At 43.2% G+C, this 17,133-nt stretch overlaps 2 protein-coding genes and 1 pseudogene across 2 annotated transcripts; all 3 read right to left on the minus strand.

Annotated features, from left to right (window-relative positions):
• Positions 1 to 6,385: 6,385 nt before the first annotated feature.
• Positions 6,386 to 9,016, minus strand: LOC122125276 (beta-defensin 107A-like). Its single transcript, XM_042699876.1, has 2 exons — positions 8,959 to 9,016; positions 6,386 to 6,534 (listed from the first exon to the last, which is right to left on the minus strand). The coding sequence occupies exons 1-2, from the start codon at positions 9,014 to 9,016 to the stop codon at positions 6,386 to 6,388; spliced, it is 207 nt and encodes a 68-aa protein (XP_042555810.1).
• Positions 9,017 to 10,717: 1,701 nt separating this feature from the next.
• LOC122125259 (beta-defensin 105-like) lies at positions 10,718 to 12,909 on the minus strand. The gene is made up of 3 exons (XM_042699853.1): positions 12,840 to 12,909; positions 12,442 to 12,483; positions 10,718 to 10,842 (listed from the first exon to the last, which is right to left on the minus strand). Exons 1-3 carry the CDS (start codon positions 12,907 to 12,909, stop codon positions 10,718 to 10,720), a joined length of 237 nt encoding a protein of 78 aa, XP_042555787.1.
• A 588-nt stretch (positions 12,910 to 13,497) lies between these two features.
• Positions 13,498 to 16,798, minus strand: LOC122125277 (annotated as a pseudogene).
• Positions 16,799 to 17,133: the final 335 nt, after the last annotated feature.

Genomic DNA, 17,133 nt, shown 5'->3' on the forward strand with positions numbered 1-17,133 from the left:
GGCTGGCTTTGAACTGCGATCCTCAGATCTCAGCTTCCTGAGTAGCTAGGATGACAGGCATGAGCCACCGGAGCCTGACTAGAGTCCCCACGTCTAAGGGAAAACTTCACTAACCCTCACCTGTGTCCAGTGCGGAGCGGACTCATTAATCGTGGGGTTGAGTGTGACTGACTGAGTGCTGTGCTGCCCACTCCCGACAGGGCAGGGCAGGGCCGTCAGCCGAGTCCTTACCTTGTCCCCAGCCGCAGGTTGGACCTCGACCTCTGGTATTGCTGAGGGAAACTGAAAGCCTTAATCTAGAGAAGTCACAAGCACTTGTGTGTTTTATCTAACTTTAAGCTCAGTAAGCATAGGAAGAACACATTTCACCTTTTTACAAGACTCCTGAAACACATCTTGTCATTCTGCTTTCCTCTTACAATACCATCATCATCATCTTGACATTTGATAGCTGAATGTTACCACTAGGAAATTTCATGATCAGAATTCAGTCTTACAGAGCAAGAGAGAATGCACACTTTAGAGAAACCCTATGAATGTCATAGCTGTGGCAAAGTCTTTCATACGTCATCTAGTCTTTGCTCCCATGAGAAAACACACACCGGAGAGAAACCAAATGTGTGTCATCTCTCTGGGAAAGTTTTCAGTTACCTGTCCAACCTTAAGCAGCATCAGAAATTACACACAGAGAAAAATGATATGAGAGTCATCAGTGAGTGAAATCATTCAGTATCTCATTTAAACTTTGCCAGCATGAGAAATCACACATTTGAAAATAATTGCATAAATGCAACCTGTGTGTAAAAGCTTTTGGTACATCCCATGACCTTAGAAAGCACGAGAAATCCTCTGGGAGGGAAAACCTGAGTCTCATCTCTGTGGGAAAGTCTGTCAATCAACTCATCTAAGACAACAGGAGAGGACATAGACTAGACAGAAGCCACCTGTGTAAACGTCTTTGTGAGAAAGGCTTTAGACCTGCCTGTCCATGGGAGAGAAAGGCTCTGGGAAAGCCTTCAGTCAATTTTGGAAGCTTGGCCCCATCGAAGAACAAACAGTGGAGGGAAACCATGGGTGTCATCTCTGGGAAAGCCGTGAACTGATCTGCTTTCCTCAGACAGGGTAAAATAATACACACTGTTGGACTCCACAAGGACATTTTCCATGTGAGAAACCTTCCGTCTATATTCAACCCTTCAATGTCATGTGGGAATATAAAAAAGAATATAGCTGGGTGATTGTATATCTTGCTTGTCTATTACATAGTAAGAACTATGAATGTGACTCAATCTTATGTGTAAATTTAAACGCAAACTATATGCTCAAGAAACACCCCTGTAATTAGGATCAAAGATCCAAACTCAATTTGGCTTGTCCGTCCCTGTGCACAAACACATTTAAAGGAAGTTGTATGTGTAATCCTCATGGCAGTTGAAGTATGTAGTGTCATAGGCAGCGACTGGTACCTTGGATTATAACCAATGTAGGAATTTGTAGATGCAGCCTCAGGACCTTAGCAGGAAAGAAACTCCTAATCCACACTCAATGGAGAAGTCTTTCCATCTGTAATGGTTTTTTTAGTGGTTATGTTGGTTCTTTGTTGGGCTTGTGGTTTGAACTCAAGGAGTGGGGGCGTCTCTGAGCTCGTTTGCTCTAAGCTAGCACTGCATCACTTTGAACCCCTGCTCCAATTCCAGTTTTCCAATGGTGAACTGGACTTCCCTGCCAGTGCTGGTTTTCAATTTTGATCCTTAGATCTCAGCCTCCTGAGTTGCTGGGATTACAGGTGTGAGCCACCAGCACTGGGATACATTGTATTTTTAAATAATAGGAGAACAGGTCACTTGATATACCTCATTTGTCTTTAATTTTATGAACAAATATTCATCCCAGCACCAGGTATGGCACACAAAATGAGCTCTAAAACAACAAAGATGATAACAGTCTTTAAAGAATACTAAGTATTCTTTAAAGTTGAACAATTCAAGTATAGCATTTAATTTAAGGTTTCCTTATTTGAACAATATATATAATATATTTAATATAATATATACTATATATAATATATACATATATACTATATAAAATATTATATATATATGTATATATAGTCAGTTGTGGGGCTTGAACGCAGGGCCTGGATGCTATCTTTGAGCTTCTGTGCTCAATGCTAGTGCTGTACCAGTTAAGCCACAGTTTTTGGGTGGTTAATTGGAAGTAAGAGTCTCTCAGACTTTGCTGCCCAGGCTGACTTTGAACCATGATCCTCAGATCTCAGCCTTGTGAGTAGCAAGGATTATAGGTGTATCACCAGCACCTGGTGAACAATATTATCACAAACATGGGCATGGAACTAACCACTATGCCAAGGTGTTGGCATAATGTGGTCAATTTTGTTGCAGCTTGGATGAATGAACATAAGTTCCAAGGCTGAGTGAGACTCACGGCCCATTGGCACATTGCTATCCAGTAACAGGGAAGTGTGGCATAGGGCATTGGACTGAGAGCACCGAGAGGCTGTTGAGGAAGCTGAGATTCCTCAGGGGCAGGCTTTGTATAACTGGGTCCCTGGAACACCGTGATTTCCCAGGAGCCCTAGGGCTCCATTTAGAGTCCCCACAACAGCCACCTGACCAGACAGGTACTGTCAGATTCTGGGGAGAAGGTGGACATTCAAGTGTGGAGCAGCAAGTACCAGCCGTGTACAAAGGCCTTCAGGGTGGAGTCCATGGTCAGCTGCTTCCGTGATGGCTCTGTAGCATGCACAGGACAGCAGGGGGTGGATTGAGGGCCAGGCCCCTTTCTTGGCTGGGACAAAGTGAGTGTGTATGCAATTGGCACGCGTACTTGCAGTGGTGTTAGAGCTCATCGGCCACCATGTGGAAATGCCACGCTGGAGACACTGAGAATGGATGGCGTCCTCAAGTTCCGGAACCGCTCGCTCCCGGGATTGAACCAATGTCCAGCCAGCCAAGCCCTTGAGGGGCCTTCCAAGATGGGGGGGATCTTTGCAGATGCTCGGTCCACGGATGACGCCAGGCTAGACACGCAGGGGTGGTGTGGTGCAGTATCGGTGCAGACAGGAAGTATCTGGTGGTGGGGAGGAGAAGGGAAGAGAGCCAAGGGGCTAAGGTAGACGCAGTGTGGTGGTGACGACGCAGCAGGAATGGCCGCCGAACATCTCAGGGTGGCATTCTAGGCGTTAACGTGAGTTTGGAGTGGTGGCTGGCCTCTCAGTTCTTAGCCAAGGGTCGTATCCTATAATACCCTGATGCTGAGGAAAAAGCTGGAAGCAGAGCAGCATCTAGGACTCAGAGGGAGTGCTGGAGTCTAGTGCTCATGTCCTAGTCAGAGTAGCTGTCAGCAAGGTGCCACTTCGCTGCGTTACAAACAAGACCTCCCTGTGTTTGCCAAGACCAAAAGAATCCCTAAATTTACAAAAGTTGAGTGCATGTAAGCAAGTAACATAACCAGAGTCTGATTTTTGTCTGGGATTTCTTTACTTTTTCTTTTGAATTACGGGTACTGTATCAGCAAGTCCCTGGTTACAGTGGCAGTATAAATTCACTTGAGTTGGAGCTAACAGTCAAGTCAAAGAATAAATGTTTGAGCTGGGCACTGGTGACTTATGCCTGTAACCCTAGCTACTTAGGAGGCTGAGATCTGAAGATCATGGTTCAAAGCCAGCTTGGGTGGGAAAATCCATGAGACTCTTACCTCTAATAAGCCACTCAAAAACCAGAAGTGGTGTTGTGGCTCAAAGTGGTAGCCTTGGAGCCAAAGAGTTTAGGGGACAGTGCCAAAGCCTTGAGTTCAAGCCCCCTGACTTACCAAAAAAAAGAATAAATGTTTGCTAAGCATCAGAAAACCTATGACCATTTGGGCCAAATCTTGAAGATTGGTCCTCTTATTAGTCCGTATGCAATAGATCCATAGTACATGGCACCTGTAGAATTCTAAACTGCTTCCTTCTAGACAAACATGACCCGATGGCACATGACTGGTTTTTAAACAACTCTGCAGATGAGTGGTAAAGATTTTGACATTTCCCAGATCAATTACTCTTTACCCAGTGCTTGACTTTGGGTCACTCCGGCTTTTAGCAATCACAGTATCGCCTCTTTGGATATCATACAAATGTTGACGAAGATTTTCTGCAAAAGACACTGAGTTTTGAAGTGTGTGTCCCTTGGGTGATCTAGAACACATAGTTCTGTTCTAAAATGCATTCAACTTTTAGGGTAGTGGCAGGGTTTCCCGAAAAACAATCTAAAGCGTGTCTCAGAGCATGTGTAGCTGATGCATAGTTTCAGGATATCCGAATCCCTTATCAGTCCTCTGGGTTTATTTCCTGGGTGCCTTGTCCGGATCTTTTTGAACCTAGAATTACTTCTACTCTCTTGACATTAGGTGGCACTCTAACCCTAACTAACTGCTGTAGATTTGGAGCCATACAAAGTATTGTGGAATAAATAATGAAGAAAGCAGCCACCAGTTTCCTTAAAACATCATTAATAGCATTGTAATTTCTCAACTTAGTCTCTTACAACTCCTCAACTTTTGTACTATTGATTGGCTGTATTTTCAGTGGCATATGCATGAGAATATTCACAGAGCACAAGAAAATATGATCCAATTAAATCCAGTGGCAGGGCAGGACGGGGTTGATTGGCGCTCCACGGTCAGCTGATGGCATCCCAGGGATGCACACGTGGCTCAGCGCACACAATGTGAAGGGCAAGACAGCTGCAGTGTGTAAAAGTCACGTGCCCAGTCATCATAGGCGTACGTGGCTGTCTGGAGCCATGCAAGGATGGAGCCCTGTGGGTTTCCGTGTGCTGACTGTATCTTGCTCCTGGCCCTCTACTCTTTCACTCTGATCTCCAATTAACTAGCAACAAGCCAGACTGGAGCTGTGTTTCAGCCTGGAGTGATGAAGCTAAGGGATAGGGCCTAGGCACTAACTTTAGCTCCAGAACTGGCATGTGCCTGGGCACACGCGCACGTGCGCTCACACACACACACACACACACACACACACACACACACACACACACACACACACACACACGAAAAGAAAACAAAATTTATTACCATAAAGTCAGACCCGTGGTCATCTTTGAAAAACCACTTTATATATTTTTATTTTAAAACATCATATGGACCGATATGTTTCCAAAAATGGTTTTCTTCGTAACTCTATAGGAAGCAAGTTTAACCTCACAGGTTAGGAAAGGAATTCCTCCACAGCAGAGCGAGAACTTCTCCTGCCTTTGGGGGAGAAGCAGCAGATTGCTCATGATGACAGTGGTCTGGGAAAGATACTGTGCTGTGTTTGAAAACATGGATGCCAAGTCTGGGCAAATTAGGGCCAAGAACAAGTTCTAGTTTGTCATGTTCCAGAAAAGGAAAGAATCATAGCATTACAAGAGGGTTTTTGCACGTGTCCATTTCTTAACAGGTTGAAGTAATTTCTTCATCTAGATACTCCCCTCTGCTGGAGAGTTCTGTCTGTAGGACTGGCCTCTGTTCTAGTGTCATCTGGAACGCTACATTTAGAGATGTGCTGAGAACATAAGACTAAAACCCTGAGGATGGAATATGGGTATGACTAACGCAATAACTGACATTTTTCATCAGACATCTGTAGTGAGGATGTTGCATTTTATGACTTTCGGGCACACTGCTGCTGGAATAAGCCATGAATTGATCTATATTTACTGTAAGTGACCAGAGTGAATCCATAATGCTACTCATTATGTCACCAAGTTGGATTTTGACACGTGCTTTTCTTGTATTTCCCATCTGTGTGTGTGTGTGTGTGTGTGTGTGTGTGTGTGTGTGACAGAGAGAGGGAAGAGAGAGAGAGGAGAGTCAGCATACATGTGACAGAGCTAGAGAGAGATGACAGGGCAGGGCTACAGGGCTGCTTCTGGAGCAGCGTCAGTTAGTGGCTAGCAGGAATCTGTTCCTTACATAGGTCAAGCTCTTCCTATTGCAGACATCAGAATCTCGGTACAAAAGTTTGGTGTGAAGGCAAGTCTCTGTTGAAAGCCAGGGCAACATCTCTGGAACTCAGTGCCCCAAATACCAGTCTAACTTTTCTATCCTCTTCCATTTATCTATTTTCTCACCTACGTTATCAATCAATAAAGTAATTAACAGGCACTGTGCCAGAAAGATGGGGTACAAAGACAAGTCAGATGACTGCCTCCGCCCTGGAGAAGCTTGGGGCTGAGGATGGGAATTTCTTTCTAGAATCTGGATTGTCACAGCTTTGAGCCACTCAGATTTCAGAGGCCAAAGAGAAGACGCAGGGAGGTTCCTTCCGCGCCTGTCACCAGTCTTGCGGGTGTGTCTCCTGCCTCAGGCCTGCGGCCAACGCTTAGCTTTTCAAGTACGCTCTTTTCTTACAGCAGAAGGGTGTCAGGTCAGACCTGCAGCCCCCGATCCTCACTTCGAAGGTCAGACATTCCACCTCGCAGCGGCCGGCCATTCTGATACAGCGGATTCTTCGGTAAGCTCCTTCCCTGGCTATGTCAAGGAAACCGTTAGTTCTTAGTTTCTAGAAACTGTAGCACCAGTCCCCCTCAGAATTCCTCTCACAGAATATGAATCGAGAGAGCAGACAAGTATGTACTGACTGAATAGATTGGCCTGAGCTCAGACCTCCAGCGCAATATCCTTGCTAGTCAATTAGGGAAAATTAGGAAATCTTCATTTCCAAAACATTCAAAGCTATGTTATGGGAGCATATAAAATCATAGCTATGTTGTGCTAATAGAATGCTTCTTGCTATTACACTGGCCACATAATTTCCAATTTGAATCAAGTCTTTTCCAACACGTTAAACATATTTCTAAATTTAGTGTCTGATGTAGAGAAAAATGTAATTGTGTGCAATATACATTACAGACAGGTAAGCGATAGATCATGTGTATTGTCCTATGTTTGTGGAGTTTCATAATTTTATACACAAAGCAAAAATAAATACATGCTAGTCTTCCTCATTCTGTTCTGTGAAGTCATGACCTACATCTTCTATGCCATCCTGTTAGAGCATCTTTGGAGCCTAGAAAATGGCCATGCCGGGGATAGCAGGGCTCACCCCCACACCTGTCCCAGTAGGACTTGGTGGAGAGTTCTTGACACAACATATTCAACTTACTTTTTGGGGTTTGACTCTTACATTGAAGAGAAACAGACTTCAACCTCATTCCAGTCACTTCTGTTCTTGTTTCCTTATCATAATACGCCAGCTTCTCTCATCTTTATTCTAATTAATAGCTCTCTTAGTCTTCACCACAGCCATATTATTACTTTTTTTTTGGGGTCCGGTCATGGGGCCTGAACTCTGGGCTTGGGCGCTGTCCCTCAGCTCTTCAGCTCAAGGCGAGCGCTTTACCACTTGAGCCACAGCACCACTTCCGGCTTTTTTCTTTTTGCTTATGTGGTGCTGAGGAATCGAACCCAGGGCCTCAGGCATGCAAGGCAAGTGCTCTACCACTGAGCCACCTTCCCAGCCCCACAGCCATATTATTATTCCCATTTAGAGAGAGGAAATTGCAGCACAGTGTTCAGTTGGTAAGGATTAGAATTAGGATTCAAACCCACATGATTTGCCCTAATAACCTGTGTCTCCTTACACCGATCATCAAAGTTATTCCCAGCTCTGAGCTGCTCTGGTCATCAGGGCAGAGCTGACCATAGTGAGTGGCCCAGGGTGGTTATTATCAAATGCCCGTGGCTCATTGTTGAAGAAAGCGTGTGATTCAACATCTCCTTCCCTACAGAATCTATAGTTCTGTAAGGAAGGGATGGAGAAGACAGCCTAAAATGTCATTCTCTTGCCTTAACCCACCATCTACCCTATGTGGAAGGAGACTAACGCCAGACCGCGATTTTATTAAGTGAGCACTTCAAGCACGCACGCTTCCTACTCAGGCTGTTCCTTAGTGCTGTGTCCTTGCTGTTTCCAGTACATCCCACTCCTAGGGACAACTTTCTGGAACTCTTAGTTATAACCAACTTTCCATTTCTCTGCTTTTCTTTGTGCTTTGTATCTTTTATGAAAATTATATTAAGGAATTGGTGTATCATTTCACATATTTTTACATTTAAACTTTATTGAATGTGTTTTCTCTTAGAATCCATTTTTTTTTTCTTACCAGCAGAAATAATAGCATAATTAACTTTAAGCCATCAGGAGCAAAGACCTGAATCTTATTTCTGTCTCCTCATTTTTCCTAATTTAACAGTGCTCAGAACAATTTCACATGTGGGATAAGCACACATCCAGTGTCTATTGGCTTGCTGAAACTACCCAGGGAAATACTGACAAAAGTGAACATTCTCAAGTCATGAAGAAGAGGAAAGGAACTTTGCTTACATGGAGAAGGAACATTAACCAAGGTTTTGTAGGGAGAGAAATGGAGAATGGCTGAGGACTGGCCATAAATATCTATTTAGGATGAGATCCTTGTTGTATTCAGCAAAGAGAGCTCAGCTTAAAGAATTCCAAATATTAAAATCAAACAAATCAAGATGTTAATAGTTTCAATGATACAGTTTTCCTTCAGTAGGTAAACCCTAAATAACAGCTGAAATAGTTTAAGGATAAGCAATTGGTGTCAGCTGCTACAAGGTGGAAAGTTAGCTCATCAAGAACTTATCAACTTTATGCTGCAAAAGTTTTACTTCCCTATATTAACACCTGGGATTGAGATTGCCGCTGCTAGTTCATCTCATTTTAAAGATTCCTTCCTAGTCAAAAGTGACCTGAATGGGTGTGGCCTCAGTGTTTTATTTCTCAGATCAGAAAAAAAAAAATCTGGTGACTACTAGTTTGGCCTGTGACTTATTTCATTAACAAAAATGAGTTACTTGTTCTTTTTCGTTCTTGAAATACACATTCTAGACAGATTTACAGCCTTATCTCTCTAAGGACATCTCTCTTACCTGGAAAAAGTTGAAAAAGAAGAATCAGGCCAGTAAAAATGAAGGGAAAGATTTTCATGTCTCCAGATACCCGTGAAGAGATTACAAAGAAGTAGTTGAATCTTTGCTCTTTTATCGAGAGAAGCTGACTGCTTGGAATTGGCCAAGCTTGAAAGCTCACTTTGCATTGTAATGTTCACTGAGAAGTCAGTATTTTCCGTGCTCCACTGAATAGTGTGTGGGCGAACAGGTGAGAGGGTTTAAGTAGCAGGGAAAGAGCGCTGCCGTCCTGCTGGAATACCCAATTCTGTGTCTCTGCCTACATGTCTCCCATTTTTTTCTTCAAGTCCCATTTCAAAAACCACTGCTCCCTTAATACCCTCTTCTTCCTACCTTCAGATTTTACAGATAGCTTACACTTTTATAAGTTTCATTCAGCATTTGTTAACTGGTGCCTAGCATAATTACTTAAAAATTGTAATATATAAAGATGAATTTCCTCAAATAAACACTGAACTCCAGAAAGACAAGCAATCTGCCTCGCATTATTTATTTATTTATTTTTTGCCAGTCGTGGGGCCTGAACTCTGGGCCTGGGCACTGTCCCTCAGCTCTTCAGCTCAAGGCTAGTGCTCTACCACTTGAAACACAGTGCCACTTCTGGCTTTTTTTTTTTTTTTGCTTATGTGGTGCTGAGGAATTGAACCCAGGGCCTCAGGCATGCAAGGCAAACACTCTACCACTGAGCCCTTCCCAGCCCTATTTTTAAACATTCATTTCTTACAGCAGTGCTTTGCAACAAGAGATGCTACTTGATTTACTATTGAAAGCTATCTACAGAAATTCGCAGCCAGTTCTATAACTAAAGGAAAATCATTATGTGTTCAAAGTTTGTACAAATCTAGGGTATTTTATGGACCACATTATAAACAAATGTTCCCATATTTCAAATTTTATGAATATTACATTACTTCAGCAGACATGTGTTGAACAATAATCATCTGAATTTATGCCACACAAGTAGATGGCATTAAGAGATTATACTTTTATTCTAAACCAAAGGAGAGCCATTAAAGGATTTAAAGTAGAAAGTTATCTGACAGCTAAAATTTGAGTGGTCCATTTTCAGGAAAAGAGAGTGATCTTCAAAAAACTATCTTCCTACTGGCCAAAAAAAAAACTGAACTGAAAAAAAAAACAAAACAAAAAAGAACTGCTGGAAGGATGTGAAAATTGAAGAAAGCGTAAATCTCGGTTAAAGGGACAAAACTAAGCGTGGATTCTTTATGAATTCGATGTGCCACAAACATGCCGACATGGACCCAAACTAAAGGAAACTTCTAATGCTTCTATGAACTTAAGGACAACCCCCCCCCCAAAAAAAACAAAAAACAAAAAAAAAACCAGGGCCAAGGGCGGTCAAGGCACTTGAAAATATTTAAATGGTTAGATACAAAAAAGAAGGGACACCTTAGTCCCTATCTATAAATTAACTCAGTTTAGGACTCTGGCTGATTTCTGAAGTATCCATGATCTGGGTCAATTCAAAGCTGACTTGTTAAGGTAAAAACAAAACAACAGAGGAACAATCGTATGCAGATGTCAGAGCCCCTGCCATCAGAGAGCATCTTAAAACCACAACTAGCAAAGAAACAAAAACAAAGAGAGAATGACACGTGGTCGATCCTGAAACTCCACGGATGGTCGGGGAAGCCAGTCTTCTCTGGGTCTTCCCTGGAGCTGGATCCACCCCCACTGTCCCAAAGAAGGACAGTCTAAGTCAGATCCTCCGGCGGCAACAGAATATGTTCAGCTTGCAATTTCCATCCACTGTCTCGTCCTCCATGCAAGACTTCCTGCACTTACCCCGGCCAAGTCTGCATGTCTCACACACGGCAAACTCACCTGTGCCAAGAAAAATGGCTAAGTTACCTTTGTGAGCACTCTGGGGGAAAGGGGAGCGTATCAAAGTCCGTCAGAATACAGAATGCTTGTATGAGTAAATTGGTTCAAAAACCAATCCAGATTTTTCATCTGTTTTTTTTTTTATTAGCATATGTTGATTGGATAAAGTACTACATACTCGTGTTTGAAAATAGAATAATGAAACCCATTCACGGATTAAATTGTCTTAAGAGGATGGTGAGGGGAAAGAATTTGTTTTAAGAATGTTATATACATTCATGGATATATCATAATAGCTAGCCCAGATTTTTTTTGAAAGATTGCCATGTCTTTGCAGTCTGGAATTTGGTAGAGTTACAAGGAAGAGATAGTCCCAATCTCTGCTCTCTAAATTATTTCATCAGGAAGACAAACTACAGGACTATAAATATACCTACTGGATATGATGGGTGCTTGCTAGACAAAAACAAGAGGGATATAATGTAGCATTGGGAAGATTCTTGAAAATGTTAGTAAGAATTTTAGACTCAATTCCTGTTTGGACGTAGTACTGGGCACCTTCCTAGTAAATTGTTTCTCTCAACTTGCTTATTTGTCCCAAGGACATTCTATAAAGACTCTTCTACAATTTTAATTTGTTTAAATAAATGGCATATGACATTCAGGTTTAATAGCACTTACCTATAAGGGTGTTTTGAATGTTAAATGAGATGGTGCATATATAGATGCAGGAGTACCTGACACATTGATGGAAATTTATTAGGAGTACTTGTAATATTTCCAACTCTAAAATGCTATGTAAATTCTTCATGTTGTCTGCAATTACCCAAGAATATTTGCTTCAATTCTGTCTACAATGTGATCTCCTGTAAAAGAGATCTCCACAAAGTGAAGTTTGTGGCTATGCTGGGCACCGGTGGCTCACCCCTGTAATCCTAGCTACTTAGGATACTGAGATCTGAGGACCGGCTGGGACAGGGGAGTCTGTAAAATTCTTATCTCCAATTAATCACAGAAAAAGCCAGATATGGAGCTGTGGCTCAAGTGGTAGAGTGCTAGTCTCGAAAATAAAAAAAAGGAGCCCAGGGACAGCACCCAGGCCCAGAGTTCAAGCCCCAGGACAGGCCACCCCCCGCCCCCCCAAGCCAGGTTTGTGGCTACTCATTATCAATAACTTTTCCGTAATAATGAGTTCTCCTAGAACTATCTTCATTCATTCAGATGATTCTGTGTAAACCAGAGGCAAGCAGTGCTACGGACCTCATTAGATTTAGAATGTGAGAAACAGACATGCTCGCATGCCGCCGGCCCATCAGCTGCATGACAGTAAACCTGAACCTATGAGGCAAAATCAAAGGGGAAAGTCAATGGATTCCCATCTCAATGGCCAGACTTATGCTCCTCAACCAAGATATTTCTCTGTAAATGGAAAAAAACCCAAATAAGATTCTGTCACCAAGAGGAAGAGAGGATGAGCGTTTGTGGGCTGCAGTTCAGTCCATTTAATTTTCACTACTGTTTTCCTTCTTGGACTCATCAGACATACATAGCACGGGCCAGAGTTCCCAAGAAAAAATAAATTTAACCAACTGCACTCACCTCCTGGAAATGACTGGGAATACTCAAGTCCTGCCTCACATCCTAAAATTTAAAGCAAAGCATATTTTAGAAAAGAATATCAATGCAAAGAAATGGCATATGGACAATATTAGATAAAACTATTTTCACACATGGGCCCATTGGAGACTGCATATGACAATGCCTCAATCTTAATTGTGTTTCTCTTGGGAATTAGTAAGACCAAGTCACAAAGAAAAGGAAGGAAAAAATACCACATACAATCGTTGGCTCTTAGAAAATGTCACTATAGGTCTGAGAAATTCTCATTAAAAAACACTGTGGTTCCCTGATCAGTACTATTAATTTTAGGGTGGTGCATAGAAGAACCATCGGCATTATGATCTAACCCCATTAAAACCCCATCCATTCTCATTTACCTGATGGCATTTGAGCCAAAATGGAGAACAGAGTGAGGATTAGACAAAACGTCTTCCTGCTTGGGACCATATTTGAGGGGAGACTCTTGGAAACTGAGATGCTGCCACATTTGTTTAGAAGGATGAGAGACTCATTTATATTTGGAAGTAATGGGGTATGCTCTTGGTCAGTGGAGTGAATCAATAAAACATAATTACACGCTCCATCTCCCAGGATCAAGAGCTGCTATCACAGATAATAACCTTGGCATCCATAAAGTCTTGCTTTCCAGAGTGTCTGCCTGTCTGACAGTCTCGTGGCCTGAAGACTGGTCTAGGAGTGGGAGAAAGCGGGGGTAATGCACAGCTGTGACACAGTAGTGTAGGTGGAGAAGCAACTTACTGCCATCTTTTCCAGCTTCAGTTATCTGGGGGAGAAAGCAAGAACCACTGCAGATGTACTGCTTGTCTCTGCAGGTTTTCACGAATATAGTATTATTCTTATGTAAGAAATTATTTTGAACTTATGGAATGCTGGCAGGCTGCACAAGGCCCCGGAGGGGCTTGGCAGATGTGAACCCTGACCCTTCTCTATGTTTTTTCAATATAATTCTTTTATTGATTGCATCACGGAAGTATCAGAAACTGGTCAAGATCCAGGATAGTCTCCAAAGATGCGTTAACTGAGATCTTCTTCATCAGTCTGTTGAACTGTTCCCTTTTCAGAAACATAGATACCATGCCAAACTTTTCTGATATCCTTGTTTTTAACTGTTGTTGCTTGCTGAATCAAAACAGCTGAATTTGAGACAAGTTCAATATCATTTCCTTCAAGGACTAATTCATCTTTCTAGGCTTGAGAGACTGAACAAGCAACACCCCTCCTCATCCTAACGCTTCGGATGTATTTCTCACCCAAGAAGTTTCGAGTTTCAACTAGAGACCCATTCCCCTGAATAACAATGTTGGTGGGGGGTGAGCATACACAGACCTCATCTTGTAATGGAAGTCCGGAGTAACACCCTTGATCATGTTCTGGACGTGGCTACAGGTAGCGCGCACGGTGGCCAGTTTCCCCACCATTTGTCAGCTCGGAGCTTCTTCCTTTTCTTTCCAAGGAGGCTGAGCTCTACGTTGATGTGGTTGAGATCGCTCCGCAGGGTTCCGCGGGGACCTCTCACAATCCCCGTGCGTCCCTTCCATGTTTTCAGGAATGTCGACGGTCTGATTACTGAGATGGTCTCCATCTCGCCGTAGATGGGGCAAAGAGCGCCGTTCCGATCAGGCACGGAGGTGGCCAGTGTCATGGTGCCTGGCAGGAACAAACTTCCCACCCACTCCAAACTCGGTGCCTCGTGCATCCCAGACTGAGGCAGCCGAGTCCTGCAAACCTCCCGGCCACAGCGGAGAGATAACGGCGTGGTCAGACCGGGCAAGGTCCACCGCTCCAGGGGCTGGTAGAGGCACGAGCACTGAGTGAAGGTGGCAGTGGGTGGCAGCCGTCTGGGCGGCTCTTCAACTGTCTCTTGAAGGTCTGTGTATCCTAGGGACGGTGACAATAAGGAACAACAAAAATACTGTGTCATCCGGTCAGAGACAACTCTAGTGGTTTTAATGTCACCCTTTTCCTGTTGTTTTGAGTATTTCCCGAGATGGTGGTTGCCCTGTGGACAGGGTGGGCTGTCTGCTCCCGGGGGTCACAGCCTCCTGCCACATGCCTGGGCCCGTGCGGCCCCGGGGGCTTGGCCCCACGGTGGCTCCTTCCTCAGCTCGGCTCCCAGCTCCAGGCTCAGGCTGTCCCAGCTCCGCGTTCAGTTTAATACAAACAGGCACTTGTCCAGCGAGTTAGGGCCTGCTTTGAGTTTAAGGGAGAAGCTGCTGGAAAACAGGAACTAAAGCGGAATTTCCATTGACTTAACATTCATCTTTCCCACCACAGGACTCACTGTTAACAACAACAACAAAAAGAAGATATTAAGAAAAATTAAGATGAGGTCACGTGTAAGGAAAGGTGTCTCAAAATCGACATTTTCCTAGGAATCTCTTAAGTGAGGTTTGAATGAGAATCAAGAATATTTGCATGAGTTGGGGACAAACAAGTCGTTTAAGGATTCAGGTGGACCTGTTGCAACAATGAGAAGTACAAAATGTCATGTCAAAACCAGCTTTACAATGTCGGAGGGGGGGTATGATTGGGTGGGGGGGAGGGGGGAGGCTGGGAAGGGAGGTGAAGGGTAAACAAAGGAGGAGGCTGCAATGCTTGGTAAGAAATGTATGCATTATCCTGACCATGTAATTGTAACCCCTCTGTACAGTATGTTCTCAAATAAAATAAAATAAAATTAAAAAAAAAAAATATTTGCACTTCCAATCTATTATTTTCAACTGAGTTATTCAAAATATAAAACTGATGTTTTACAAAAATACCTAACAAAAAGCATGATCCTGGAGGCAAAGAATAAATAGGGATATTCTTTATTAATTCTTTTTTTTTTTGGGTCCGGTTGTGGGCCTGAACTCTGGGCCTGGGCGCTGTCCCTCAGTTCTTCAGCTCAAGGCTAGCGCTCTACCACTTGAGCCACAGCACCACTTCCGGCTTTTTTTTCTGCTTATGTGGTGCTGAGGAATCGAACCCAGGGCCTCACGCATGTAAGGCAAGCACTCTACCACTGAACCACCTTCCCAGCCCAATAATTCTTTAAATGAAAGGTTGATGTTTGAGTAATTTTGGAGACATTGAAAATTACAAAGACGGTATGACATTTTCATACACCCTTCCACGTGCTCTCTCTCCCTTATATTTGCACCTGTGTAACCATAATGCATTTATAAAAGCCAAGGCATGTTCATTGACACATTACTGCTAACAGAATTCAAACTGAATCATTGAATCACATGATGGTGCTGGCATGTGGGATTCAAAAGAGGAGAAACAGAGCTGAAATGTTCCCATCTCTTCCATCATTCCAGAGGGCTTTAATTGTGGGGTTGACACCTGCAAAATTTCTCTACCACCAACTGGTGGTTCGTTTTCTGTTTCCATACTCAATTCTGAGGAGGCATGTCATTTTCAGTTAAGTTGAGGAGAATTCGATGCTATTTTTGTACACCATTTGAAATACCACTGTTAAAGCGCCCCCCCTTTTCTTACCTATATTTATTTATTCAATCACGATTGATATAATCAGTGTGAAGGGAAGAGCCAGGCTGATGGTCTCCTCAGATCACACATGAAAACCCTGTTTCCAGGAGCAGTGATTAGTTGTTTTAGAACCTTGCATTTATTTATTTAATTGATTTTTTTTCCGTCGGTCACGGGGCCTGAACTCTGGTCCTAGGCGCTGTCCCTCAGCTCTTCAGCTCAAGGCGAGTGCTCCACCACTTGAGCCACAGTGACACTTCCAACCTTTTCTTCTTATGTGGTGCTGAGGAATCGAACCCAGGGCCGCATGCATGCAAGACAAGCACTCTACCAGCCCCTTGGTTTTGCATTTTAGTGGTTGCTTTGGGGGTAAACCAAAGGAGGAGAAAGGAAGACGAACCCTCATCTCCTTTTCCAAGAGCAGTGCACCTCATGCCTTGTCTCATGAAAGAGAGGAATTTAAGTGGATGATGTGGACCTGCATAGCTGATCTAGTGCAAATTAAGAACAGGGCTCAGTGGGACCAGGGGGGACTGTGACTTCAGAGTGCTTCTATCCCTGGTTTTACTTAAGCTGTTGGAAGTGTGTACCTTCTACACAATTTTAATCATTGGAAGAACACACAATTCACATTCCACATCTTATGAAATAGCCCCAACGTGGAAAACTGTCTAGGATTAAACAACATGATACGTATCATACTTGGGAGTAGCACAGAGCAAGATCCAGAGTTTGTAAGCTGTGACATGTGTGTTGAGGTGAGGCACTTGGCTGGATGTACACTGCTTGCAAAGATTGAATCTGGTCTGGGAGAGGAGTAGAAAGGAGAAATGTCCATGTGGCTCTCACCATACAAAATAGTATTTTCCAAAATGAACTCCAGGAAATGAAAACAAGAGGTTTTTTTTTCTTTTTTGCTGTTTTCTTTTTGTTCTGTTTGTTGGTTTATCTGTCTTTAGGAGGGAAGGTGGGGCACAGAAATGGTGGGACAAAGGGTGAACAAATGCAGCAGTAATACTCACTAGACTCTGTTGAAAATGAACTATACAAAAAAAAAAAAAAAGAAAATGAACTATACAACTTGTGGGTGGAGATGGGAGGGAAAAACAGGAGAGAGCAAGGGAAGGGGTGACACTGCCCAAAAAGAAATGTACTTTTTACCTGACTTATGTG

This window comes from Dipodomys spectabilis, unplaced genomic scaffold (assembly GCF_019054845.1).
Source record: "Dipodomys spectabilis isolate Male_0828 unplaced genomic scaffold, ASM1905484v1 ptg000263l, whole genome shotgun sequence".
In the NCBI taxonomy this organism is placed as follows: Eukaryota; Metazoa; Chordata; class Mammalia; order Rodentia; family Heteromyidae; genus Dipodomys; species Dipodomys spectabilis.